At 33.2% G+C, this 27,653-nt stretch overlaps 2 protein-coding genes across 2 annotated transcripts; one reads left to right on the top strand and one right to left on the bottom strand.

Moving 5' to 3' along the window:
* Positions 1 to 1,002: 1,002 nt before the first annotated feature.
* LOC111682010 lies at positions 1,003 to 20,227 on the bottom strand. Its single transcript, XM_023443921.2, has 5 exons — positions 20,043 to 20,227; positions 19,788 to 19,978; positions 19,038 to 19,721; positions 8,716 to 18,320; positions 1,003 to 6,122 (listed from the first exon to the last, which is right to left on the bottom strand). Exons 1-5 carry the CDS (start codon positions 20,097 to 20,099, stop codon positions 1,315 to 1,317), a joined length of 15,345 nt encoding a protein of 5,114 aa, XP_023299689.2. The 5' UTR covers positions 20,100 to 20,227; the 3' UTR covers positions 1,003 to 1,314.
* Positions 20,228 to 21,890: 1,663 nt separating this feature from the next.
* LOC111681998 (origin recognition complex subunit 3) lies at positions 21,891 to 24,889 on the top strand. Its single transcript, XM_023443910.2, has 5 exons — positions 21,891 to 22,032; positions 22,105 to 22,980; positions 23,229 to 23,354; positions 23,430 to 24,517; positions 24,588 to 24,889. Exons 1-5 carry the CDS (start codon positions 22,006 to 22,008, stop codon positions 24,682 to 24,684), a joined length of 2,214 nt encoding a protein of 737 aa, XP_023299678.2. The 5' UTR covers positions 21,891 to 22,005; the 3' UTR covers positions 24,685 to 24,889.
* Positions 24,890 to 27,653: the final 2,764 nt, after the last annotated feature.

Raw genomic sequence — 27,653 nt, forward strand, 5'->3', positions numbered from 1 at the left:
TGCAGATGTTCTTCAGTCGTCATTTGAATGCAGCCTGTTACCATTGGAGCTTCTTCCATTATGTGTGTCGCTAACTCTAGGTGTCCACACTGATGCTGCGTAGTTTATCACTGACCGGTCAATTGTTTGGTAGGTAGTTAACAAGGTTTCTTTATCCATTCCCCGAGTACTGCCGGCTAGAGACCGAGACTGACTTGTTTCTCTGATTTACCGTCGAAATTTTTACACCATTGACTGTCACGTCCAGTTCTAATTTCTACTTCCTTAGTCCAAGTGGTAAAGAGAGTCACCGAGAACTTTGTTGGCGATATTTGGGATCAATGTTTCAAAGATCCTGGGAACTGTTTTGACAGCATGATGTTGTGTTCCATGACTGCAGGTGTTCTTCAGACGTCATTTGAATGCAGTCTGTTACCGTTCTAAGGGCTGCGTTTTGACAGCTTTGGAGCTTCTTCCATTGTGTGTCGCTAACTCTGGACATGACTTGGTGTGACACCAAGTATGTTTTGTTTCAGCCTTTTTGGGATATCTTGTCGTTGGCATTTTTACGCCATCGACTGTCACGTCCACTTCTGCTTCCTACTTCCTTAGTTCAAGTGGTAAAGGGAGTTGCTGAGGATTTTGCTGGCGATATTTAGACGATAGCCACACTGGATCAATGTTGCAAAGTTCCTGACTTATTCTGAGTTTGATAGTCGATTGGACACATTTTGTACTCCTATATAGAGCCATCGCCATCGGCCACCGTTATCCTTTTTACCTAGAAACCAGGGTTATATATATTAAGGAATTTTTATCGTTCTTATAAAAAGACAGATTACAGAGTTAACATTCATTCTATTGAGCCCAGCTTAGGGCTGCGTTTAGCACCTCTTCAGTCTTTCTGATCTCAACATTATCTGTACGTTATTCATCACTTTTGCATAAATTAAAATACATATTAATTGTTATTAATTACAAAATAAAGTTTACTTTATTTTTTGATTCTTAAAAATAAGCGAAAATAAAATACTTTTAAGAAAACATTGTGTTTTTGCAATTACAATTTAAAAGTAAAATAATAAAACTTTTTAACGATTTAATATATGAAAATTCAGATTTTAGTCAATTTCAAGCAAAATAACAAAACTGTTTAACGATTTAATTCATTAACTCAAAAACAAAACGAGTATTTTTAAACAAATCTTTTCAATTTTAAAATAAATTCCTGGAGATATTTTTAAAAATATTTAAAGAAAAAACAACTTAAATCTGTAAGAATTTTAAAACTAAACTTAACAGTATTTCTTAATATTATAACACTTTACGTTTCATTCAATTATTACGCTTACGTTTACGTTTGCGTGATATAAACAAATTGATAACATTATCGGAAACTTTTTCAAAACGATAATCTGCGGCACCCAAAGATATATGTTTCACTTCGCTGCCACTTTGTATAGCCGTTGTATCATTTAAAGTTGAGTTACTGTCGTTTAATTGGGTCATATTTACAGAACTTTGATTTATAACGGAATTGCAAACCGATATTTCATTAAGACTGCTAACTGCGTCAGGAGGTGGTAGTATGGTTAGATTTGATGAATCCACTGCAGCTGATATTCTATAATCCACCGTATATTGTGGTGATTGAAAAATTTCATGTAATTTTGAATCGATTTCCCTAAATTTGTTGTCATCTTGTTGATTTGGTGTCATGGCAGCAAATTCTGTACATTGTGTGGGAACTTCTGTATCGAAAATGGGATGATTGGGTGAGGTGAGAGGCGAGGTTTGACCGGAAGATAGCTGAGAACTATTTGTTGTATTGGTGACTGGCGACTCCATAGAGCTGCTTAAAACTTTAACTATACGTTTCTTACGTGATCTGCTTTTGGGTGCAGTTGTTAAAGGAGTTTTCAGTTCGCTTTCTATCACAGTTGGTTTTTTAATCAATGGCTCATTGTCATCGCTGCTGGAATCTAAAACTCTGAGTTGATTTATTGACTTTCGTCGTATTTTAATGGATTTGTGTGGTGTCAGTACTAAGGAAGAGTCGCTATCAACATCCTTATTAGGTTCTGTGCTTTGTATTTTCTCTTTGCTAGTGGATTCTTTAGTTTGTATCTGATTTGTTGACTTTCTTCTCATTTTCATGGAGGATGAGGAAGACGTTTCAGTTTTTTTATTGTTTTCTGTTTCAGAAATCTCCTCTTCAGTCTTATTGACTGGTTTAGATGTTATGGATTTTGTAGATTCTGCTGTTTCTGGATTAACTCGTTCAATAGTAGACTTTCTACGCATTTTAATTGATTTTACTGGCATCGCAACAACTAGGGATTTGCCTTCTGTATCCATTTGCTGACTGCTTTCAAGATTAGTTCCTATATCCTCTGGTTTTTTAGTTTCTTCTGGTTTAATTTCCATTGTTTTTATTGAATCTTTCTTAGCTTTCTGTTCAATACTGGAAGTGGAATTTCTTGGTTGGTTTGTAGATTTTCTGCGAGCTTTAATTGTTTCAGAAACTGTTTCTGTTTGTGGTGTTTCAATTTTTAAACTTATATCTTCAGATATCTTCTCTTTATCTTCTTTAGATTTCTTAGAAACTTCTAAAACTTTCTTACTTTCCCTATCGGGACTAAAGGAATCTACAGTTTGCCTTTGATTCGTAGATTTTCTGCGCATTTTTATGGCTTTCATTTGAGACAATACATCGGGAGATATGGAGTCCGAACCAATGTTAAGTTTACGACGTTTACTTTCAGATTCTTTCTCAAGTTCATCTTCTGATAAGAGTTCCTCATTGTTGAATGCAAAATTGTGTCGTTGATTGTTAGATTTTAGTGGCATTTTATTGGATTTTTGCTGCTCCGTTAAGGAATCGGAATCTGCAGCAATTTGTTGTTTTCTTAAGGAATCTACTTCTTCAGAGTTGTTTGTTGTATTTGTGGTCATACCACTTGATTCAATTGCGGCATCAGAATCTATATCAGTTTCTTCTTTGTTCTTCACGTCAGGCATAGTTTCCTCAACCTTTTTCTTATTTACCAGTTCGGATTTCTTTAAATCTCTTGAATCCTTTTCAATTTCTTCATTCCTTAACGAGTTTCTTTCCAAATACATAGATTTCCTACGCATTTTGAAAGAAGTTATAGGTTTTGTTGTTTCCTTTGAATGTTCACAAAGACTTTTTGACGGGTCAATAGATTTAGAATCCTTTATAAGTTCTTCAATTTTAGATGCATTCAGTGAACTGGAAGACTTATCTATGAGGTTTTCTGTTTGGGGTTTTGATATGTTTAAAGCTTTCGAGTCTGCATACATTGATTTCCTGCGCATTTTAAAGGATTGTATGGCTTTTGTTGGCTGTAGTTCCTTGCATTGTTGATCATTACAATTCTCCCTTAGTTTGGACTTGTCTACATCAGTTTGTGGCTCTTGAACAAGTTTAGTTTCTGAACCAGCTTTAATGGATTTGTTCGTTTCAATTCCTTTAGTTTCACTTTCCAATAGAGCAGGACTTTCAATGTACACTGATTTTCGGCGTATAGGTTTAATGGATCTGTCTGCTTTAATCTCTTTAGGGTGCGATTCCTTATCACACTGTTCACTACAATTCTCAGTTAATTTGGAATTGTCTAGCGCTGTTTGAGGTTCCTGAACCAATTTAGTATCTGTGCCATCTTTAAAGGATGCGGCAGGACTTTCAAGGTACATTGATTTTCGGCGTGTGGCTTTAATGGATTTGTCTACATGCGATTCCTTGCCATGCTCTTCATTACATTTCTCAGTTAATTTGGAACTGTTTGGCGCTGTTTCTGCCCCAGCTTTAAGGGATTTGTTAGCTTCAATTCCACCATTATCACTTTCCAATGAGGAAGGACTTTCAATGTACATTGATTTTCGACGCATGACTTTAGTAGGTTTGTTTACTTTAATCTCTTTGCATTTCGGCTCCTTTCCTTGCTGATCATTGCATTTTTCCGTGAATTTGGAATAGTCCATCGTAGTCTGCGGTTCCAGAACTTGTTTGGCTTCTGCAGTAGCATTAATAGATTTGTTCATTTCAATTCCCTCGTTTTCACTTTCCACTGAGGCAGGACTTTCAATATACAACGATTTTCGACGCATGGCTTTAATAGGTTTGTTTGCTGTAACCTGTTTAGACTCAATAGGTATTGTTCCTATACTTAGGGGTTCTCCTTTATTAGTTTCAGTCACTTTATTTGTTTGCTCATCCGCGCCAAATGCTTCTAATTGAGTTCTTTCTACATACATTGACTTTCTTCGTGCCGGCATATTACGTTTGATGGTTACACTTTTCTCAGTCTCAACAGCTTCCTTTGTAGTGCTTTCAACATACATGGACTTCCTTCGATTAGTTTTACTGGCTGTTTTAGTTTCCTCTTCAGTAACCACTGGTTCCAATGGAGTTTCTTCGACATACATCGATTTTATACGTATGGGTCTAATACGCTTGCTTGTTTCACTTTCCTCAGACTCGACTGCTTCCTTGCCGGAGCTTTCCACATACATGGATTTCCGTCGACTTGTTTTGATTATTTCCTCTTCAGTTTCAACTGCTGCTATTGGAACACTTTCAGCATACATCGATTTTCGTCGTGCAGGTTGTTTATTACGTTTGATTGTTTCACTATCCTCAGATTCAACTGCTTCCGGAGAAGTCCTTTCAATATACATTGACTTTCTTCGTGTAATTTGACTTATTTTCTTTATTTCACTTTTCTCGGATACAACTGTTTCTTTGGCAGTGCTTTCTACATACATAGATTTTCTACGACCTCTTAAAGGTTTTTTAGTTTCCTTTATAAATGATGAAACAGCCTGCTTTTCTTCCTTTAAGCTTCTTTCATTTCCTGCTTCAGTTTTTGAAGTTTTGCTAGTTTTAGCAACTTCTTCTGAAAGTTTTTGAACAACATTTGTTCCTGCTGTATTGACCTCATCTTCCTCACTACTGGAATCTAATATTCTTCTATGAATATTAATCGACTTTCTACATGGTTTTGTACTCGTATTAGTTGAACTTGTTTCTCCATTATCTAAGTTTGCGGAGACTTGACTAATGTCCGAAATTGTTTTGGAGAAAATTAAAGATTTTCGTGTGAATTTTACCGGATTAAGTTCGTGAGTTTCGCTTAGGTATTGACATTGTTCTTGATAGATTTGTTGACTGTTTTTATCTTCTGGTATTTCTAAATTTTCTGCCTTTTCGCTTTCATCATACAAGTCAGGACTAAATAGTTTCCTTTTGCCAGTTTTCGTTTTATTATCAAATTGGATGATATAATTACCAGTTGTCTTGGAACCATCTTTACTTTGGGATTTATTGTGGGGCACTTGTGTGGTTTCCTTTTCAAAAGGAAACTTTTCTGCTTTTTGGATAGTTTCTTTAACACAATTAATCTCATGTGCTTTAGATGTTTTAGGTCTTGCTGACGGCTGCTTGTCTTTGTCTTCCTTTTCATTATCACTCCTTTCTTTTGCTATATTTCTATTGTCCTTTTCATGTTCTGCTGCCTCTCTATCTTTCTCTTTATCACCTTCCTTTTCCAATTCTTCATATGCTTCCAATTTCCAAGAGTCATCAATGGATTCTTCAGTATCTTTCTTAATTTTGGGTATTTTAAATGACGACAAGTGACCCTTAAGTGGTCTCACTTTAATGCCTATATCTTCTAAAGATATAAATGGCGCTACTTTATTTTTCATTTTTGATTTCAATTTCTTTTTCATTAACATTTTGGTTTTTGATTTTAGAGATTTCTCTTTCTTTGATTTTACTTTTTCTGACTTCCTTTCTCTAGCAATTATAAGGCGTTTCTCTTGAGCTTCTCTTGAGCTAGTTGTAGGGATTTCAATAAGTTTTATAACCGGCTCCTTAATTATAGAGGCACTTAATAAATCAGTCTTGCGTTTTTCTTCGGCTTCTCTGCTACCGGAGCGGTTTGTTGATTCTGGTTTATTTTGTTTCTGCGCTTCTGTTGAGGAATAAGCTATTGCAGATATATTAATACTTTCCCTTGAGGAGTCTTGTTTTTGATAAATCATAGATGTATTAAAGGCATCTTCGTATTGACTTTCCTCCATTTGTTTTTCAAAGGTTTTTCTCTGTTTTGAAGAATCTGAAATATTTTGCAAATTTTATTTAATTATTTTTCTTTTAGAATTGTTTATTAAAACTCATCTCGTTTGGGCCTTTCAAAGAAATGATTCTAATTTTAGTAAAAGTAAAGAGATCTTCGAAAGAAGAAACAATTGGATATTTAGTTTTAGTTAATGGATTACTGTTAGCTAAAAGGTTTACATACGAGTTCCTAAAAAGACAATAGATTCAGATATCAAAGTGTAAAAGGTTATCCGAATCTTCACTGTAGATAACTAATTGAAAAAAAAAGAACGGACTCTCCAACTCGTAACGAGGAGCTTAGAAGTAAAAAGTCTTAATCCTATAATTGGAAATTATACTGGGAACTTAATGCTAACCAAGAAGACCTACTTTGTACAAGATTTTGTGTGATCCTTGTGCTCATAGGAAACAGACATATCATTGTCCATCTAAAGAACCTTTAAAGCTAAATGAGGCATTACTTTAAGCTTTCTTAAATAACTTCCTATTACTTTCTGCTCTAAAAGCTTTTCACTAGGTGTACAACCATAATAAATAATTGATTTCAGTCATAAACATCTCTCCGCAGCAACATTCCTCTTAACGCAGTAATCCCTTGAACGTCAGTTGATAGCTCTGCTGTTAAACATGCAGGTTATGCACTTCACCAGGAAGAACTCCAATGCAAGTTACTTTGGTGAACCGCCCATCACATTAGTGTTATTGCAATCCGCTGTGCTCGCTAAACATTGTTTCGCATTGCACGGTGAAATATTTGGGGATAAATTGGAAGTTTTTACGAAGAAAACAAATTGTTGCCGACAATATCTCTCAGAGGATTAACTGAGGAACTAAGAATTGTTGGAAAAGAGTTGTAATAAAGTGAATGGAATACAGAATGAAATAGGAGTTTATGGAGCTCACCGCCCCCACATACCTAAGTGAATATATCGATTGGTTTTCTCTACTAATCTGGTGGATAATAGAGTTCTGTAGGTGGCTGCTTAAAGATAAAATTTCATTCTATATGGGGGTATGTTCCAGATTCAAACTAGAATTACATCAGTGTAGTCGTCTGTGAGAGATGAACGAAGTCTAGGAGATTGTTTTTCGTTCTACAAAAAAGTATCTAGATTCTGTTGGCGAATCAACAGATTTAAATGATTCCAAAACGTTCCTAAACGTTGGTGAGCTATGCGATTGAGTGAATGGTTATCTCAGAGAAATACAAAACTTCTTCACTGGACGTAGCCTGAAACTATCACCAGCGAAGTCTTCAGCTACACTTTTTAATACCTGGACGAAGGAAGTAAACCTGAACCTAGGCGTCGTAGTCGATGGAAACCGAATACCAACTGTGAACCATCCAAAGATTTTGGGGGTCACCTTTGACAGCCTGTTCTACTTCCTCAGCTCATGCCACTGCAATTACGCATAGATTGCGAAATAGAAACAAGGTCGCTAGGCGGCAGCACTTGGGGAGTGGACAAAGAACACTTGTTAGGTACCTATAAAACAATTGGCCGGTCAGTGGTCAATTTTGCTGCTCAAGTGTGGTCTTCGCAGCTGAGTGATATCCAATCGAGAAATATTCAAAACTGCCAAAATGCTGGCCTACGGACTCTAACGGGCTGCATGCATATAACCTCAGAGCACCATCTACACGAGGAAACGAAGGTCCTCCCAGTCAAGGAACGTAATGTCATGCTGACTAAACAGTTTCTCCTGGGATGTCACCGGAAGAGTCATTCCAACTTTAACATCACACAGTTGGATGCTCCTCCGAGGCATATCAGGAAGGACCTTCGTGTATACGAAGTTATATTCGGGATCCCTTAGATCGTAACTCGTATGCAGCTTTGAACGACATTCATAGAGACGCCTATCACTACCGCGGTTTCCGGTTACCGCATGAATGTCATTCTTGAAGATCGACCACCGCCCATAGCAGAAATAGAGGAGAACCTACCGCGGAAAACAAGAGTTATTCTGGCACAACTGAGATCGGGATAGAGAAACAGGCTCAAAGCCTACTAGTTCCTCATAGACCGTGCCGTCCCCAATATATGCCCAGTTTGTGGACAGGGTCCCCATGATACTCTTAACATATTCAAGTGTATTGAAGTACCCCAATTTCTTGACTTAGACCTAAATACAGAACCCCCGTATTAAAAATTGTATAGTTTGAACTGTTACAACAACCTCATGTTCGTTAACACAATTGGATCTTTGCTCCGAAACAACCCGGTTCTCAATCGGCCAAAGATTTTCAACTCAGAAACAGCCAGTTACAGCCAACCTGTTACAACAACAACAACCTCATGTAGCGCACTCTCAATAGATTATCCCTAAAGGTTTGGAATGTTAAGCATCGCTAGTGGGACGAGTATCAGTCTTTCAAGTACCTATAGACGAAATACAAATAGAGGCTGTTTGGTTTAAGATATATCGGGTTCTATCGATAAAATTATGCAAAATCCATGGTCCTAGTTGTCTTTATACTTTTAAAGACATAGTTGGACTATATTAAAGCTCTAACAAACAAAAATTTATCTTATAAACAAAATGAAATTATAGAATTTTAAGAAACCCATTATAAATGTACTTACCTCTCGAATTACAAGTCTCATCACATATTTCCAGTCTTTCAACAGATGACGATAGAATTCTCAAAGTGTTTTCCAAGTTATTTACAACATCAGGACTATTTCTTTCTTTAGTATTACGTTTCTTTGTTCTAAAAGATTCATTCGATTTAGTTTTGTAACTACTTTCTAAGGATTCCTTCGGAATGTACACATCATGAGGCTTAACCACTAATTGTTTGGGTTTGCGTCCTCTCTTTTTATGCTGTACAATCTTTTCCACTTTGGGACAATTCTGTAATTTTCTTGGCCTTCCCACGGGTCTTTTGGGTAAGATTATAGTAAAAGGTTGCTGCTGTACGAATGGAGCACTATCGGCGAGATTGTCTTTTTCATGGCGCTTAGCTATTGCTTTTAGTCTAGCCTTAACAGTTTTGGGTAACTTATGTTTATGATGTTTTGATTTATGTACCTTAGAAGATGATTTACGCTTTAGCTTTTTGTGTTTATTATGACGTTTCAACTCTTTTAGTAGGGATTCATCTTCTGTTTGGGTATCCGTTTCGGAGGTTAATGTCTTTTGCAAATTCATAACACTTTGTTTACTTTGTGGACTTGCTTGTTTAGGCGAGGTTGAAGCTTGTTCTAAAGGTTCTTCCTTAATTTTAGGTTCTTCCTCATCTGTGGTATCGACATCGGCATCATCTTCAATTTCGGTCATTTCATTTTTATTTTCCAACAATTCCCAGTGTAATTTCTTATTGGCTTTGGTAGCATTTTCCAAGTTGTCTACATTGCATAAAACACTGGCTGCTGGTATTATGTATTCCTTGGGTTTGTTGATGAAAAGTGGTGATTTTTTCTTAGTTCTGATTGAATCATCGTCTGTGTTAGGGTTGGTGGAAGTTTTCTTGGAAAATAAACCACTAAAATTTGAGGGCGTAGGAGATGTAGTAGAAATTGAGGGTAAAACAGGTAGAGTACTAAATGTTTCTGGTAGTATAGAAGAGATGGTGGTATAGCTGTCTTTCACTTGGCCATGTTTGTAAGCCTGAGTTTTGGGTATTAGTGCTGTAATTGCAGTTTCTTTTCTAGGTGTTTTGGATTCCTTTAAGGGTGATTTGTTGACTGTTGTTTCCAAAATCTTATTGTCTTGATATTCACTATTTGTTGGATTACTCTTCTTGGCAAGTTCTTCTTGATTTGTAATCGAAGAAGTTGTGGTTGTATTTAAATTTTCACAGGACTTGTTGGCTGTTGAATCCATTAAAGGGATTTGTTGATAAACCAACCTTGTTGGAGTAGTACTTTTCTTAGCATTTTTTTCAATTTCTTGATTTTTACTCGAAGAAGTTGGGATTGTGTTCAAAATGTCATAGGACTTGTTGGCTGTTGAATCCAAAATTATGATTTGTGGAGATTCGAAGCTTGTTGGTTTAGTTTTCTTAACAATTTCTTGACTTTTACTTAAAGATGTTGCGGGTTTGTTTAAATATTCACAGGACTCGTTGGCTGTTGAATCCATAATTGGAATTTGTAGAGTTTCAAAGCTTGTGGGATTAGTTTTCTTAATAATTTCTTGATTTTTACCCAAAGAAGTTGCTGTTGTATTTAAAAAATCACAGTCCTTGTTGGCTGGTGAATCCAAAATCTTATTTTGTTGATATTTAGTACATGAAAAAGTTGCGGCTGTGTTTAAATTTCCACAGGACATGTAAACAGTTGACTCCAATCTTGGAATTTCTGGAGATTCAAAGTTTGTTGGATTACATATCTTAACAATTCTTTGAATTTCTTGTTGATTACTTAAAGAAGTTGCGGGTGAGTTTAACATTTCACCGGAATTAATGGCTGTGGATTCCTTAAACTTGTTTTCAGGAGTTTGAAAGCATATTGGAATACTTTTCTTAGACATTCCTTCAATTTCTTGCTTTTTATTTGAACAAGATGGGGGTGAACTTAATATTTCTGTAGATAGTTTGTTTAACTTTCTAATTTCATTGGCGGCACTTGAACCTTTGGGTATATGTATTCTAACCACTTCTACAATTTCGCCCTCAATGTTGATTTCCTTAGTTATGATTTTTTTAAATACGTTACTTGGAGTAGCTACTTTAGGCCTTGCAAAATAAGACAATTTTGGAATCAAACATTCTGTCTCTCCGACATCTCCGACAGATTTTGTCAAAACTGAAGATTCTGAAGTGTTTGCGAGAATTGAGGTCACGTTTGCTACTTCCTCATTGGCTAATTGCCTTTGTGTGAGAGTTTCAATGCCTTTAACTTCCTCTACCTGTTGTTTCATTAAAGATTGTACTCTAGGAGCAGATGTTGATGAAATTTGATCATTATTTATATTATGTTTCGATTTGGTCAAAACCAAACTTTCTGGAGTGTTGGTGAGGACTGAGGACATGTTTGCAACTTTCTCTTTTGGTATTTGTCTTTGCACGAGATTTCCAATGCTTTCAACTTCCTCTACTTGTAATGCTCTAGAAGCAGATGTTGATGAAATTGGATCCATATTAACATTACACTCATAACTAGTTATAGTCTTTTCAATATCTCCTAAAGTTTTTTGCATACGATGTGATGTTGCAGCGGACATGTGTTCGATGACAGCGGACATTTTAGAGCCCACGGGTACAATATGTTTTGTCGACAAGTTAAGAAGTTTTTCTCCAGTCTTCTTAGTATCTTCGAGGTTTACATGTTTATTTTGATTTATGGAGTTACCCAAAGTTTCAGTCTTTCTATTTGCACTCTGTTGCTTGGAAATCTTGGAAATTTCAGGAGTTAAATTGTTGCTAATAGAAACAGCAGGAACATAGATTACAGTGTTATTGTTTGCACTTTGTTGCATTGAAGCGACGGGAACTGCTGGTAATAATTTGTTTCTTATTTGAACAGCAGATTGAGTTAAATCTTCAATAGATTTAACAGATATTTTCTCTTTATGTTCGCAAGTTGTTGTAAGTTTTTTATTAGAAGCTACCAAGTCAGCGTTTGGAATTTCTGGAGTTTTATTGATAAACTTGTTTGTTATAACGGCAGGAGAATGAGTTAAATCTTTAATAGATTTAACAGATATTTTCTCTTTATGTTTGCAATATGTTGTGAGTACTTTTTTAGAAGATTCCAAGTCATCGTTCTGTTGCTTTGGAATCTCAGAAGTTCCATAGATTAACTTGTTAGTTATAAAGGCAGAAGATTGAGTTAATTCTTCGACAGATTTAAGAGATATTTTCTCTTTATGTTCGCAAGTTGTTGTGAGTACTTTTTTAGAAGATTCCAAGTCATCGTTCTGTTGCTTTGGAATCTCGGGAGTTCCATGGATTAACTTGTTAGTTATAAGGTCAGAAGATTGAGTTAAATCTTCAACAAATTTAAGATTTTGTTGTTGATTAGAAACTTCTAAGTCAGTGTTCTGTTGCTTTGAAACCTGGGGAGTTTCAGGAATTAACTTGACAGTTGTAGGAGCATCGCTAGTTTTTGGATCTGGTAATTTAGTAGTTTCTAAGTCTGTGTTGTTTTGCTTTGAAACCTCGGAAGTTTCAGGAATTAGTGTGTTTGTATTAGAAGCAGCAGGTTGAATTAAATTTTCCATAGATTTTACAGGAGTTTTCTCTTTATTTTCAGTAGTCTTTTGTTTTTCGGAAACTGTTGAGTCTATAGAGATTTCTTTACTTAATACTTCTAGATTGGAATTAATAAAAGTATTGTGTTTTTGAGGAACTATATATTCGCCAATCGCTTTGTTTGTTTCCTCTCTGTTTGGAAATCCTAAATCTAAAGAACTTTTTGCGTTGTATTTCTGCAAAGCTGCTAAACCAATAGAAGTTTCTAGATTTGTATCTTCCAGTTGTTGTGAAACATTCTTTTCAATTCTCGGTTTCTTTGTTAATGGTCCTTCTGAAGTTTCCAACTCTTGATTAACTTCTTTAATTGGTTGTTCTGTTGGTTTATCTTTTGCAATAATTTCCATAGGATTTGCTTCAGTTGAACTGATAGAAGTATTTAACTGCTGATTTTCATTTGGTTCGACAGCTTTATCGAGGTCTTTATAACTCATTTCCATCTGTTGATTCACCAATAGCTTTGTTGTTTCACCAATCGCTTTGTTTGTTTCCTCTCTGCTTGGAATTTCTAAATCTAAAGATCTTTTTGCGTTTTGTTTCTGCAAAGCTGCTGAGCCAATGGAAGTTTCTAGATTTGTATCTTCCAGTTGTTGTGAAACATTCTTTTCAATTTTCGCTTTCTTTGTTAATGGTCCTTCTGAAGATTCCAACTCTTGATTAACTTCTTTAATTGCTTGTTCTGTTGGTTTATCTTTTGCAATAATTTGGATAGGATTTGCTTCAGTTGAACTGATAGAAGTATTTAACTGCTGATTTTCATTTGGTTCGAAAGCTTTATCGAGGTCTTTATAACTCATTTCTATCTGTTGATTCACCAATAGCTTTGTTGTTTCACCAATCGCTTTGTTTCTTTCCTCTCTGCTTGGAATTTCTAAATCTAAAGATCTTTTTGCGTTTTGTTTCTGCAAAGCTGCTGAGCCAATGGAAGTTTCTAGATTTGTATCTTCCAGTTGTTGTGAAACATTCTTTTCAATTCTCGGTTTCTTTGTTAATGGTCCTTCTGAAGTTTCCAAATCTTGATTAACTTCTTTAATTGGTTGTTCTGTTGGTTTATCTTTTGCAATAATTTCCATAGGATTTGCTTCAATTGAACTGATAGAAGTATTTAACTGCTGATTTTCATTTCGTTCGAGCATTTCGACAGCTTTATCGTGGTCTTTATTAATCAATTTAATCTGTTGATTAGAGTTAGCTTGATTATCAGATGATCGAAGAGTGGAGTTGGTTTTCAATATCACATCTTTTCCTGTGTTTGCGTTATTATCCTTTTCTCCTTTGTTTGTTGTCTCTCTTATTTGGAATTCAAAAATATCATTAACTTGGGCAGTTGATTTAAAAACAACTTCTTTTTTATTTTCAACAACTACGTCTGCCTTTTCTAGGGAATCTTTTGCCCTGCAATGTGGTTTATAAAGATCACTAGATTTGGTGTAGGATTCTACATCTCCATTCTTAAAATACATAGTTGAATCAAGTTTTTCTTTTGCCAAAACTAGAGCAGTCTTTTCTGTTTTGAATTCCATTAAATGTTTATCTTTTTGTAAGAAAAAATCTTGCAATTGCTTTCTTAGGCTTCGTGTTATCATGGTTTGAATAGGTTTTGCTTCCACATAGTTTTTCTTTTTAAAATTCTTAGCTTTTTGAGCAACATTTGATTCTCTAACAATAGAGTTTGTTACAGCTGCAATATAGTCTGAAGTAGTAAGAGATTTTAGCGCTACTGCCTCGGAACTTATTGCAGTTTTGATTATTTGATCATTTGATTCTCTGACAATAGAATTTTCGGATTGTCCAAGAACGCTGGCTTCTTTAATAACTTGTTGTGTTTGCTTACTATTACGTTCAGTTGTAGCTAGTGTAGCAGATTCTTGTAAAGTTATCTCATGGTGTGGAACTTGTTGCATCTCTTTATCAGCTCCTTTATTCATTTTTAATGGGCTTATTGTAGAACTTATTAATGGAGTTTCAAATGAAGTTTCTTCTCGTTCTAAGATATCACTTTGTATCTTATTTATCGAAACTTGTATTGAAGTTTTAGACAATTCCGTTTGATTGCAGTTTACTTTTTCTTCTGAATCTAAAGCCTTTTCTGTAGTCGATTCAGTTGTTGGGGAATTATTGAATTCGGATTCTTCACTTGCGTCTTCTGCTACGTCGTCTGTAGTCTCCTCAGTATGTGTTTCAGTTTTGCTCATGTCATTGTCTTCTTCTAATCTTAGATTTTCTACGGTGAAATCAGATGATTTTGTTGTTTGGATTTCATTTTCCGAAACTTTTGCTGAAATTTCAACTTGAGAACTGTTTCTGCTCTCTTCCTTTTCAGAGCTGACAGCTGTTTCCGGCAACTCCGAAACCTCAAAGACTGTTGTAGTCTCTTCTAAAGGATTCTTTTGTGCTATAGTCTGATCTTTACTTGCATCAGATGCTGTGTAACGAGATGATTCTGTTGTTTGGATTTCATTTTCCGAAACTTTTGCTGAAATTTCAACTTGAGAGCTGGCTGCTGTTTCCTGCAACTCCGAAACCTCAATGTTTGTTGTAGGCACTTCTAAAGGTTTATTTTGTGCTATAGCCTGATCTTTACTTACATCAAATGTTGTGAAATCAGATGATTCTGTTGCTTGGATTTCATTTTCCGAAACTTTTGCTGAAATTTCAACTTGAGAGCTGGCTGCTGTTTCCTGCAACTCCGAAACCTCAATGTTTGTTGTAGGCACTTCTAAAGGTTTATTTTGTGCTATAGCCTGATCTTTACTTACATCAAATGCTGTGAAATCAGATGATTTTGTTGTGTGGATTTCATTTTCCGAAACTTTTGCTGAAATTTCAACTTGAGAACTGCTTCTGCTCTCCTCCTTTTCACAGCTGGCTGCTGTTTCCTGCAACTCCGAAACCTCAATGTTTTCTGTAGACTCTTCTAAAGGATCAAATGCTGTGAAATCAGATGATTTTGTTGTTTGGATTTCATTTTCCGAAACTTTTGTTGAAATTTCAACTTGAGGACTGTTTTTGCTCTCCTCCTTATCACATCTGGCTGCTGTTTCCTGCAACTCCGAAACCCCAATGTTTGCTGTAGTTTTTTCTAACGGATTCTTTTGTGCTAAAACCTGATATTTACTTGCATCAGATGCTGTGAAATCACATGATTCCAAAACTTTGGGTGTACTTTCTAAATTCGGTGTTGAAACATCGATTTCGCTCTCGTCCTTTTTGCAATTGGCTGTAGTCTCTTCTAAACGTTTCTTTTCTACCAAAGTCTGATCTTTATTTGACTCAAGCGCAGTGAAATCAGATGATTTAAATGTAGGGTTATCAATTTCTGAATCTATTGCTGAAGTTTCTAAAGTCTCTTCTAAACGTTTCTTTTCTACCAAAGTCTGATCTCTATTTGGCTTAAACGCAGTGGAATCAGATGGTTTTAATGTTGGGTTATCATTTTCTGAATCTATTGCTAAAGTTTCTAAAGAAATCTTTTGAACTTCAATTGTTTCATTTGATTCTAAAACTACAATACTTGTTGCAGTCTCTTCGGCATTTACTCCTTTTTCTTGAGCTATTTGCGAATGATTTATTTCATTTTCTGTCATCTCTTCATTATCCGATTCTGCTGTTTCATTGTTTCCCTCAAGAACTGTAGAAACAAGTGATTCTTTTATTGACATAAGATTTTCCATTTCTTCTGCTGAAGTTTTTGTGCAAATTTGCTCAACTTCTGCTTGTGGATCTAAAATTGTTTTAAGTTCCTCTCGAAGAGCTAGAGAATTACTTCTTTCTTCATACATGTGTGAATCTGAGACCTTTTTCGTACATTCATTATTGTTATTTTCAATTAATGCTGATGATATTAAAGGCACTTCTTCATTTGGATTAGTTTTTATGAAATTTTCCATTGATTTTTCAAGCAATTCTGCTTCGGATATATCATCAGTACATGTGATCATTGAATTCTCATCTTCTTCATTTGTCTTAGATTCACATAGGTTTTCATTTATATTATATGATATTTTAGTCTGATCTGTTTTAAGATTGTTATTGGCTGTTAAGTCTTTTGTAATCTCCTCAATTTCACTTTCAGTTTGTGTTAATTCTTCAGTTAAGTTTAATACTAATTCATTTTCTTCTTTACTTTGTCCAGTTTTATTGAGATCTGAATTGTTTATAAGATTTTCTGAAAGTAATGATTCAACAACTTCTGCTTCGTTTAAATTTGCTGCAATTGTAGTGTCTGTCTGATAATCTTTCTCTATTAATGGCGAAAGCTTGGTATCTCTGTCACTTTCTTCTACAATTTCAATTTCATCAAAAGTTTCATCTACAATTATTTCTGTTTCCATTGAGCAGCCTTCTTCGCTGTTAAGAGAATTTACTGGTAAATTTGAGTTTGAATTTTCATTAGCATTTGAAGTGTGATCTTCTGTCATATTGTCTGATAAGATGCTTGCATCAACACTGTCTTGTCTTTGTTCTGCTTTAAAGTTATCATGGCCAGATAGCTCAGTTGTATCGACTTCAGTCATTTTAGGTTTATGCGAATTTTTATACATTTTTGTTTCAAACGCAAGATCTGTTTCTTTTATTTGGTTGTTAGAGCCTGGAGCTATAGTAGCTGAAGTCGTGCTATGTGCAGTTGTTGTTATTTTCATTTGCTCTTCACTTGTTATCTCTTGCGGAATCTCTTCAGTGTTGGATTTTGTGTCAAAGCTTTCCATTTGCATATTGTTCAACATACTTTCTGTGGTAGATTGTTCTACAACTGCAGCATCATCTAATTTATCAATTGATTCGATGGCTGTAATCATTTGTTTCTTATCTGCAGATTTAATTGCTGTTTTATCTATGCTTGGTGGCATTGCAGTTCCCTCTTCCTTTCTAACTGCTGCTAACGATTTCACTTTCTCATTTTCAACATTTTCCACTAATTCTATGGTTTCTTCAGAACTATCAGCAATTTCTAGTTTGTCTGATGCTCTTATTGACGAAACCTTCTCCAATTCTGTATCATCTTGGCATACTGGTATTTCCGAAACTGATAAAATCTTTCTATTTTCATCATTTTCATTAGAATTTAAAGATTCCTTAACTTGCACTTCAGTTAAAGTTGAATTTTCAAAATTTTTACTTAAATTTTTCTTCTCAGTCTTATTATTAGTTGAATTTTTAGCTTTACTTCCCGAACACAAATCTAAACCTGGTATTTCTATCAAATCCACTTCATTTTCTATATCATCATCCAATAATTCTGTTAAATCTACACAAGCAATAGTTTTTACCTCCTTATCGACATTTTGTGTTAAAATAAAACAATTGTCAATATTAGTTTTAACTAGATCACCATCATTATTATCCTTAATGTTAGTTGGTGTTGTATTTTCAGAACTTACAAAGTCGACAGTATTCTCTTTTGGTGTAATCATGCCACTACTGATATCTGTATAATCACCTGGTGAAGTAGTTGCTGAACTAAGGATATCTGTTTGGCTTGTTTTTGCCAAAATTCCTTTTATATTAGTGAGCAGAGAATTTGTACCTTTACAGATGCTGACAGCAGTTTTACTACTTTCGCTAGACAAGGGTCCAAAAAGTTCATTAAACAATGCTACCTTACGAGGTGTACAAAGTTTTGAGGGTTCTGGCAAGTTAGTAGACAAACTTATGTCTTGTATTGTTTCATTCTGCTGTTTATTACTTTCAAATGTATTATTTAAATCTTGTTTACTTTTAACTTCAGTTTCCTTTTTATTTAAAGGCAAACTTTTTAAGTTTTCTGTGTTTTTCATTTCAGTTTTTTGTTGTTCATTAATTTCTTTAGAATTTTTTGCTTTATTGTCTTCAGTGTTCTTCTTATTGTTAGAGGGCAGTTGTAGATTTACTTTTTCGATTTGAGAACTAACAGTACTTTTTTGTTTAGTATACTTTTCTCGAGTTGAATTCTTTTCTGCAGAGGTTTCTTTGAGTACATCTTTTTCTTTCAAATCTTTTGAGTTTTGGTTGCTGTAATAATAAAATCATTTAAATTTAAGACGAAACTATCGAAAACAAGTAGTTTTTGTAGAAAACAATCATAGATCATATGTTTGCCATAGATCCTTACCAATTCAGATCTAGTTTTGTTCTGTTTTAGTTCAGTTCTAGTTCAGTTCTAGTTCAGTTCTAGTACAGTTCTAGTTCAGTTCTAGTTCAGTTCTAGTTCAGTTCTAGTTCAGTTCCAGTTCAGTTCTAGTTCAGTTCTAGTTCAGTTCTAGTTCAGTTCTAGTTCAGTTCCAGTTCAGTTCTAGTTCAGTTCTAGTTCAGTTCTAGTTCAGTTCTAGTTCAGTTCTAATTCTGTTCTAATTCTGTTTTTAATTAGTTGTAGTTCAATTCTAGAAACAACTCTACCAATCATTGAAGGGATCCTGATTATTTACAAAAATTTATATTTAAAAAATTAAGAAAATATATTAATTAAAATACTCCCGGATAGAGAACAGAAAGTCGTGATACTAGTTCAAATGTAACTCGCGGAATTAGAAGATTTGTTTTCCATAATAAATGTGTAATTAATATCTATTTTTTCAGTTTGTACATTAAACGTTTATTTTAAAGGGGTTTACATATAAATGCCTATTCAGTATTATAGAGATCATTAACAACATATTTTACATACATATACATAACATAAATCATTTAACATAAATAATACAAACTATATGTATATAAATATAAACTTACCCTAAATCCATATGTTTATGGATTTTATCTGAATCTGTTGACTTGGAAATTTCTCCATGATGACGATCATCACGTCTTGAATGCTGAACATTTTTTCGTGTAGGACTTTTTGAAGATGTTTTTAAATATTTATCTTTAGTTTTATAATCATGACTACGATGTCTTTCATAATTTCGAGATCTATCACGTTCACGGCTTTGACTTCTCTCAAAACGACGGCTACTACGTTCTGGACTTTCCGAAGATTTTGAAGACTTGTATCTACTACTTGTTTTGTCATAGTCTTTATGTTCACGACTGTGATTTCTGTTATAATCACGTCGTGTGTGAGATTCTCTATCATTCTCTCTACTTCTTTTTCGTTCGTGATCATGATCTGTTTTCGGATTTTTTTGGGAACTGTGAGAATATTTGTTATCATGCTCTTCTCTAGCGTCACGATGTTTTTCTTGAGCATTATCGTGGACGCGATGGCGTTTATTTGTTTCAACATTACGATCTTCTTTGCAATAATTTGTTGTTGTTATTGTAGCAGAGGCAGTTTCATTTATTAAAGTTCCATTATCTCGACTGGACTTAAATGGATTATTAACACTTGTTGTAGATTCTTGTACAAACTGTTGATTTTCACGTGTATGGGCATCTTTGGAGGGAATCTTACGCCTAAAGCAAATGTCATCCTTTCTAAATTAGAAAAAATAAAGATTTTGTACATAATTTGTGTAAAAATTAGTTTAAATCTTTACTCACTCTTTGCGTAAACGTTCAATCTCTTTGTCCTTACGCCTAATTTCATTGCGTGCTGTATCCAACAGACTTTGAAATCCCAACTCAATGCGTTGTATATTTTTCTTTAGTTTCTTATTTTCTTCCTGCAATTCTTCTATAGTTTTAAGCGATTCTTGGTATTTATCCTCCACAGCTTGCAGTTCTTTAGATTTCTGTGTAAATCCAATAGATTTAATTAAATGATTTCAAAGAATTTTTGCTATTTATTAATTTTACCTTTTCCTGCTGCTCTTGAAATTCATCCAAATCGTCATATAAATCTAATTCATCCATAATAATGGATTTTTTGTTTTGTTAATTATAAATTCTAGTTTATTTTTAACACATTTGTTATTATTTTTTGTAAAAAAAAGTGTATAACTTTTCAGAATATAAACAAATTTTTTGCTTATTCTTGTAAAAAAGCAGACAGTCGTAGAAAAACAAAATATTCAATGAATTACTAGCTGTCATTTGGGGACTGTATAAACAAAAAACTTTAGCGCCATTACAAAGTACTGTATAATTCGAAACATTTACAAACATAACGTTTTCCAACACTAGTTGTTAAAACTGTGGTACAAAATACGAAAATTGGCTAACAAAAACTATATTTTATGGAAAAAAAATTAAAAAAATTAAGAAATATTTTATGAAAATGCCCAAAAAGAAATCGACAAGAAACTCGTTTGTAACTCTTTATTACTATATTATATTATCTTTTTTAAATTTAGTGAATCCCAAACGTAGTTTGTTCGAATAATTGAACATTCGACTTTTTGTCGAAAAAAGTCGAAGTCGACTATTTTGTTCCAAAAACGTTTATAACTTGACTATCGTCTGTAAAAAAAGTCGTAAAATCGAAAAAGGTCGTAAAAAGTCGGAAAAACTCGAAAACTCGAAAATAATAAAAAAAGTCAAATATAACCGAAAATTGTTAATAAGTGGACAAAAAGTCAATAACTCTAAAATAGTCGGAAAAACTCAAAAAAATAGTGTAAAAAAGTCGAAAGTAGTCAAAAGAAAGTCGAAAAGTCGGAAAACGTCGACTATTAATAAAATATTTAAAGTCTAAAATTCGACTTTTAATTAAATAGAAAAAGTCGTAAAACGACTTTACAAGAAAAGCAAAAATTCGGTTTTTAAATAAATGCAAAAACTTTCAACTATAGAACTTTACCATGTAATTACTTATGCCGACTGTTTTATCACATTCATTAACATTTTTATTTATCATAACCACTGTATTTTTCAATTTTGTTTACACAAAAATATAACACCGTTTACCAACACTTATTTTACAGCAAATTTCAAAACATAAATAGCGCGCCTAGCCGCCGAACAAAATATCAAAACCGCCATCGCCGAAAATTTTTCTTCTTAATACTATTTAATACTTTAAGCCGTAGGGTTAAAAATTTCGCTATATTTTGTAAAATTTACAAAATACTTTCGATAAATTTATGGAATTTTACACTTTACAATTAATTTGTTTTCATTGAAGCAAGTTTTCTTTTATATAATAAGCCGCTCATTGAAATATGGCCGGCGAAAAACTATGCTCAAAGTTCGATGTATTTGCTTCGCCTCAGGTATTTTCATGTTTTTTACGCGCCTAATTCGAGTCGCTGCTTAAAAAGCAGCGACTCGTTGACATCAAACCAGCTTGGTTGACGTCAACCAACCAGCACCTTTTTACATTGTTGGTATGTCATACCGTAAAGGGCTAGGGTATCAAACATGTGTATTTTAAATGGGAAGTGCAGTTGATGTCAATTTTCTGCCGACTGCGAAAAGAAATTCTGCGCGCCAAACTGTTTTCTGCTGTTGTAGTGTGTGCGTAAAAATCTAAAAAGACCAAAATAATATTCTTTAAATAAAAAAAATATATATTTTTTAATAACAATTGAACTTAGAAATTAATAAAATTGTATGATATACATCACATGTTTGGAACACAGCTGTTGATGCCAATGTTTTGTTTACACCGCTAAATACGATATTGTTGTTGTTTTTTCTATATTGGTGGTGGTCTTCTTCTTCTTCGATCGCGCTTGAAACTTCAAAAATTATAAACAATTGCAAAATAAAGAATAGAGTGAATAAACTTTAAATAGAATTGTGCAGATTTAAGCAAAAAATACAAGAAAAATCAAGTATAAACAAAACATACAATTACAAAATTGAAATAGTAATAACAATGGATCCCACCATATCAGTATCAAAAGTAAGCAACAAATTCACAATGTTTTAGATCGAAATAATTCCAAAAATAACTATGTTTGTTATGCATTTGTAGGGATGTTTTGTTTTCAAAAATGGAGCAACACGAGCGGATAAAACTAAGAAGTCCAGCAAACGTAAAAGAACCACATCCATTAGTGACAACGGCATTTTGGGTAAAGAAATAACGGATCAACCATTTTATCGGGTTTATCGTGAAATGTGGCAAAAGATACAAACACACATAGATGATTTACAAAGGGAGAGCAGTGCTCGCACCTTAGAAGATTTGGTGGATTATGTTGTTAGGCAAAGTAGAGCGGGTGAAGAGGAAAACTTGGGCATGGAAGAGATATTACCAGCTGCTGCTCTTCTCACTGGCATAAATCAACCCGATCACTTGGACCAGTTTGATAACTTGGGTCAACGTATCAATGAGAAAATATCCGCCAGTATTTGTATATTACAATCTCGTGATTGTTCCACCATCAAGTCGGCCGTAGAGACATTAGTACATAATTTTGTTGAAGCTCCTCAGGCAGATGAGAACGATGATCGTGATAATAAACGTCTACGGAAATCGCAGTGTACCATGAAACAATTAAAACATTGGTATCGTAATAATTATCCAACAGTTACAGCTGAGTCGAAACAGCAGCTAGATAATGGTAATGAAACGGATGCCAGTAGCATAATGAGTAATGGCAGTACTAATGCTTTAGAACGTCATATGTTGGTGGTTATATTGCCGGATTTTGAGTGTTTTAGTGCTGCTGTTTTACAAGATTTAATATTGATTTTAAGTGCCAACTGTTGTGATTTACCTTTATGTATGATCCTGGGTGTGGCCACTTCAATAACGGCCGTTCACAATGCTTTACCTTATCATGTAACGTCAAAGATTAAATTGCGTGTATTTCAAACACAAGCAGCACCAGTTAGTTTAAATGAGGTAAGTGAGATTACTAAGTTACAAAGTTCCTTTAAAAGGATCATTTTTTGAAAGTTATCTACAAACGAAGATACATTTTTCAAGTTTTTTTTTATAATCTGCTTGAAGAGGACAAATTTTTGTAAAAATATGCAAGATTTTCTAAAAAAAAAGGCGAAAATGTGCTATAGTAAGAGACATTTTTCTAAAATTTCGTTTTGAAATGAAATTTTTCAAAAAAAATAAAAATTTGAAACATTTTTTCTTAGATCTTGGAAAAGGTTATACTCTCACCTAAATATGCTTTTCATTTGTCCGGTAAAGCTTTTAAATTTCTTACACACATCTTTCTCTACTATGATTTCTCTGTAAATGGTTTTATACAAGGATTTAAGGTAAGTTTTCAAAAGCATTATCGAAAACCAAACAAACTTTATAATAATACAAACCCCTTCCCTCATCTTCTCTAGTATTGTCTCATGGAACATTATTTCCAAGGCAATGCTTACGCTCTCTGTACCAATTACTCTGCCTCTCTAACCAAAATCAAAGGTATGACCCATGATGATATGGAGACCATACGCAAACAACTCTCCTTTCGCCCCTATGTGGAGAGTATTAATGATTGCAAACGCATAATATCCATTTTAACAGATGACAACTATTTGAAAAAGAAACTACCCAGTCTTCTAAAAGATTGCCATGTGTACTTTATGTTAAAGCGCATATTTCTCGAATTCTTTACAGTTTTAGTAGAGGATTTACCAAAATGTCCTTTGGGTAAATATCGTCGTGAACTGTATGCCAATTGTATGGCCAAAGAGTTGAGTACTCAGCCAGAATATAAAGAATCTTGGCAAATGTTGTCGTTTATGTCTAAAGATGAATTTGTAGCTAAAATATCGAATGCTATAAAAACTACACAGGATTTCTTTGATCAAGAGATAAAAGGACATTTGGAATTGTCGGAAGATTGTGAGAAAATCGTTGAGGAAAAGTTACATAAAGTAAAGGAACTTATAACCAAAGTGGTAATGGCTGGTATGGAAAGTAGTACAACAGGTGGAGAGTCTCAGAATACGGTAACATCGCCTGATGAGCTAAAACAGTTATCTTCTCGACAAGACTTAAAGGAAAAACTCTTGCAAATGTCCAAACAACAAAAACCCATATCAGAGTTTACACGTTCGGTACAAGAAACTTTAGACTATATAGAACAACAAATAGTGTCGGTACATTTGGGTTCTATGCAAAAGGCTCCTCCACTACACGAACTGTTTGTATTCAGCGATATATCTACGGTTAGACGTAATATTATAGGAGCCCCAAGAGCTGCTTTACATATGGCTCTCAATAATCCTCATTTCTATTTGCAATGTAAATGCTGTGGTCTTAGAGAACATTCCCAATTGCTGGCCACTTTGCCAGATCTATCGATTATTTATAAATTGCATTTAGAATGTGGTCGCATGATAAATCTTTATGATTGGCTGCAGGCTTTTCGTTCGCTGGTAGATTTCACTGATGAGGAACAAGAACAAATTAATCCACAAATACAGTATGTGTTGGCAAAAGTCCTAGAATTTGGTATGAAAACAGTTATTTTATATATTCTTTTGTTATTTTAGGGCCCGATTTACCCGCGCTGTGGCAGAATTGCAATTTTTGGGTTATATTAAAATGTCTAAACGTAAAACGGACCATGCTACTCGTTTAACTTGGTAGTTTTAAGTGAAATTTTTGAATCGAATTTCTAGATTTTTGTTTTCGCAAAGAGAAAATCAATAATTGTTTCTTAATTTTTTTCTTTATTTGTTATTTTCTTTAATTTATTCATTACTTTTCATATTTTCATTATTTTGTACAGTTTTTTTCATTGTAAAATAAAGTATTTTAAATAAATTATGCAACTGCATGTTTTTCAATGCAACTATTACCAAATAAGCTGTTTTTATTTACATGGGAATTTTTTGAAAATTTCCTATAAAAGAAGGGAATTTTTGAAAATTTCCCATAAATGAAGGGAATTTTTTAAAATTTTCTATAAAATAAGAGAAATTTCTGAAAATTTCCTTTTTTTAAAAAGTAGGAAAATTTCGAACATTTTCTATAAAATTTCCCATAAAAGAAGGGAATTTTAAAATTTTTTTTTTTAGGAAATTTTCAAAATTTTTTAGAAATTTTCCTAAAAAAGAAGGGAATTTTTAGAAAATTTCCTAAAAAAGAAGGAAATTTTTAGAAATTTTCGTAAAAAACGGAGATTTTTTAAAATTTCCTATAAAAAGGGGAATTTTTGGAAAATTTTCAATAAAAGAATTGATTTTTTTAGAAAATTTCCTATAAAAAAGGACTGTAGGACTGTAAAAGAAGAGAAATTTAGAAAAAAAAAATTACAAAAGTAGGAAAACCTGGGAAAATTAAAATCATATAAAACGAGATTTTTTGAAAATTTCCTACAAAAGAAGGGAATTTTTGAAAATTTCCTAAAAAAGAAGGAAATTTTTGAAAAATTTTCTATAAAAGTAAATTTTTAGAAAATGTCCAATAAAAAAAGAATTTTTAGAAAATAAGGGAAATTTTAGAAAATTTTTTAAAAAAGGGAATTTTCAAAAATTTTGAACATTTTCTATAAAATTTCCTATAAAAGAAGCGAATTTTTAAAAATTCCCTATAAGAGAATTTTTAGAATATTTCCTAAAAAAGGAAATTTTTCTCCAAAAGAAGGAATTTTTTGAAAATTTCCTATAAAAGAAGACAATTTTTGAAAATTTCATATAAAAGTAAATTTTTAGAAAATTTCCTATTAAAGAAGGGAATTTTTGAAAATTTCCTAAAAAAGAAGGGATTTTTTAGAAAATGTCCTATAAAAGAAGGGAAGTTTTAGAAATTTTTCTATATAAAAGGGAATTTTTGGAAAGTTTCTTAAAACAGTTTTCTAGGAACATTTTGAAGATTTTCTATAAAAAAGGAGCTAAATTTTGGAAATTTCCTATAAAAGAATAATTTTTTTGGAAAATTTCCTATTAAAAGTGAATATTTAGAAAATTTCCTACAAAAGATGGAAAACTTGGGAATATTTGAAAAATTCCTATAAAACGAAAATTTTTTGAAAATTTCCTATAAAAGAAGGGATTTTTTGAAAATTTCCTAAAAAAGAAGGGAATTTTTAGAAAATTTCCTAAAAAAGAAGGGAAATTTTAGAAAATTTCCTATAAAAAAGGGATTTTTGGAAAAATTTTTATAAAGCAGGAAAATTTTGAACATTTTCTAAAAAAAATCCTATAAATGAAGGGAATTTTTGGAAAATTTCCTATTAAAAGAGAATTTTTAGAAAATTTCCTGTAAATAAAGGGAATTTTTGAAAATTCTCTTTAAAAGAATAGAATTTTTCAAAATTTTCCTGCAAAAGGTAATTTTTCAAAAATTTCCTAAAAAAGCAGGGAATTTTTGGAAAATTTTCTCCAAAAGTAGGAAATTTTTAGGATTTCTTGGACCAGCACTCAGGGGATAACCCCTGAAGTTATGGGAGGGAGGACAGATAGAGTATTGTTTGACATTTGATTTAAACCTTTTAACAGTTTGTTCCACATACGAACAGTACGGCTGAAGAATGAATTTTCCCTGTAATGTGTTGTGCGGTCCACTGTCCTATCGACCACAAATGGGTGTGTACTTGAAGGCAGTCGTGTGCTACGCAAAAATATTGGGGAATCGGGAACGAATTCCCTCAATTCAGACAAACACATTCCATTTTAGTATCGATAGAACAGTGAAATACAATCCACATTGCGACGGTGCTCTAGTGAATCAATAGAGTTGGATATCCTACTGTCGAGTAGCTCCAAAATAGACTTCGTAGCTCCAGCTCAAACATGGGAGTTGAATTCCATTTTCGATCGGATATAAGTGGTGTAAATAGTGACAAAATCAGACGGAGTGAAGTTTCAACCGTTTCAACAGTTGGAAAATGTGTTTATTCTATCGGACATCGCACTATATTTTCATGCCTAGAACATCAAGAGTTTCTGATTCTGATGTGTTAAAAAACAATATTGAGTCTTGCAACCGTTAAAATGGACCCCATTCCGAGATTTTTATCAAGTCGTGATTAAGCGATTCATTCTTATTCCGCTCATTGCCCCAATCTCTAGAGGGCTTGGTCTATATTTGAATGAATAGGAATGATGTCATCGGCAAAAGAGTAGATAGAGTTGGACTCTTCTTAAAAATCAAACGAATTTTGAAACGAGATCGGTTTTAAAACTGAAATTCTTTATTATTTTAAACATAACTACCAACTATGTAGTTGTTTTTGTTTTATATCTTTATCTTTTTATAATTATTTTACATTCTAAAAAAATCGGTTATATTTTGTATATAAATGGGTGTATATATAATTTCTAGTAAAAAAAATCGGTTCATTTGCAATGGTATAAAAATATTTGTTTTTTTTACTTATTTAATTTTATTATAATTTTCTTTAGAATTGTGTGAGTGGATGTTATTAATAATTTAATTCAGTGTTAATTTTAATTTAAATTATATGAAAAAAGTTATTGCTTCAGTTTTGGGGAAATTTTTATATAAATTTTAAAAATAAAATATAAAAAATTAAATTAAAATAAAATATATTTATAATTTTATAGGAGCTTGTGTTTTGAGATTTTTTATTTTGTTTTTTTTTTTTTTTTTTT

Source organism: Lucilia cuprina, chromosome 6, assembly GCF_022045245.1.
Source record: "Lucilia cuprina isolate Lc7/37 chromosome 6, ASM2204524v1, whole genome shotgun sequence".
Classification (NCBI taxonomy): Eukaryota; Metazoa; Arthropoda; class Insecta; order Diptera; family Calliphoridae; genus Lucilia; species Lucilia cuprina.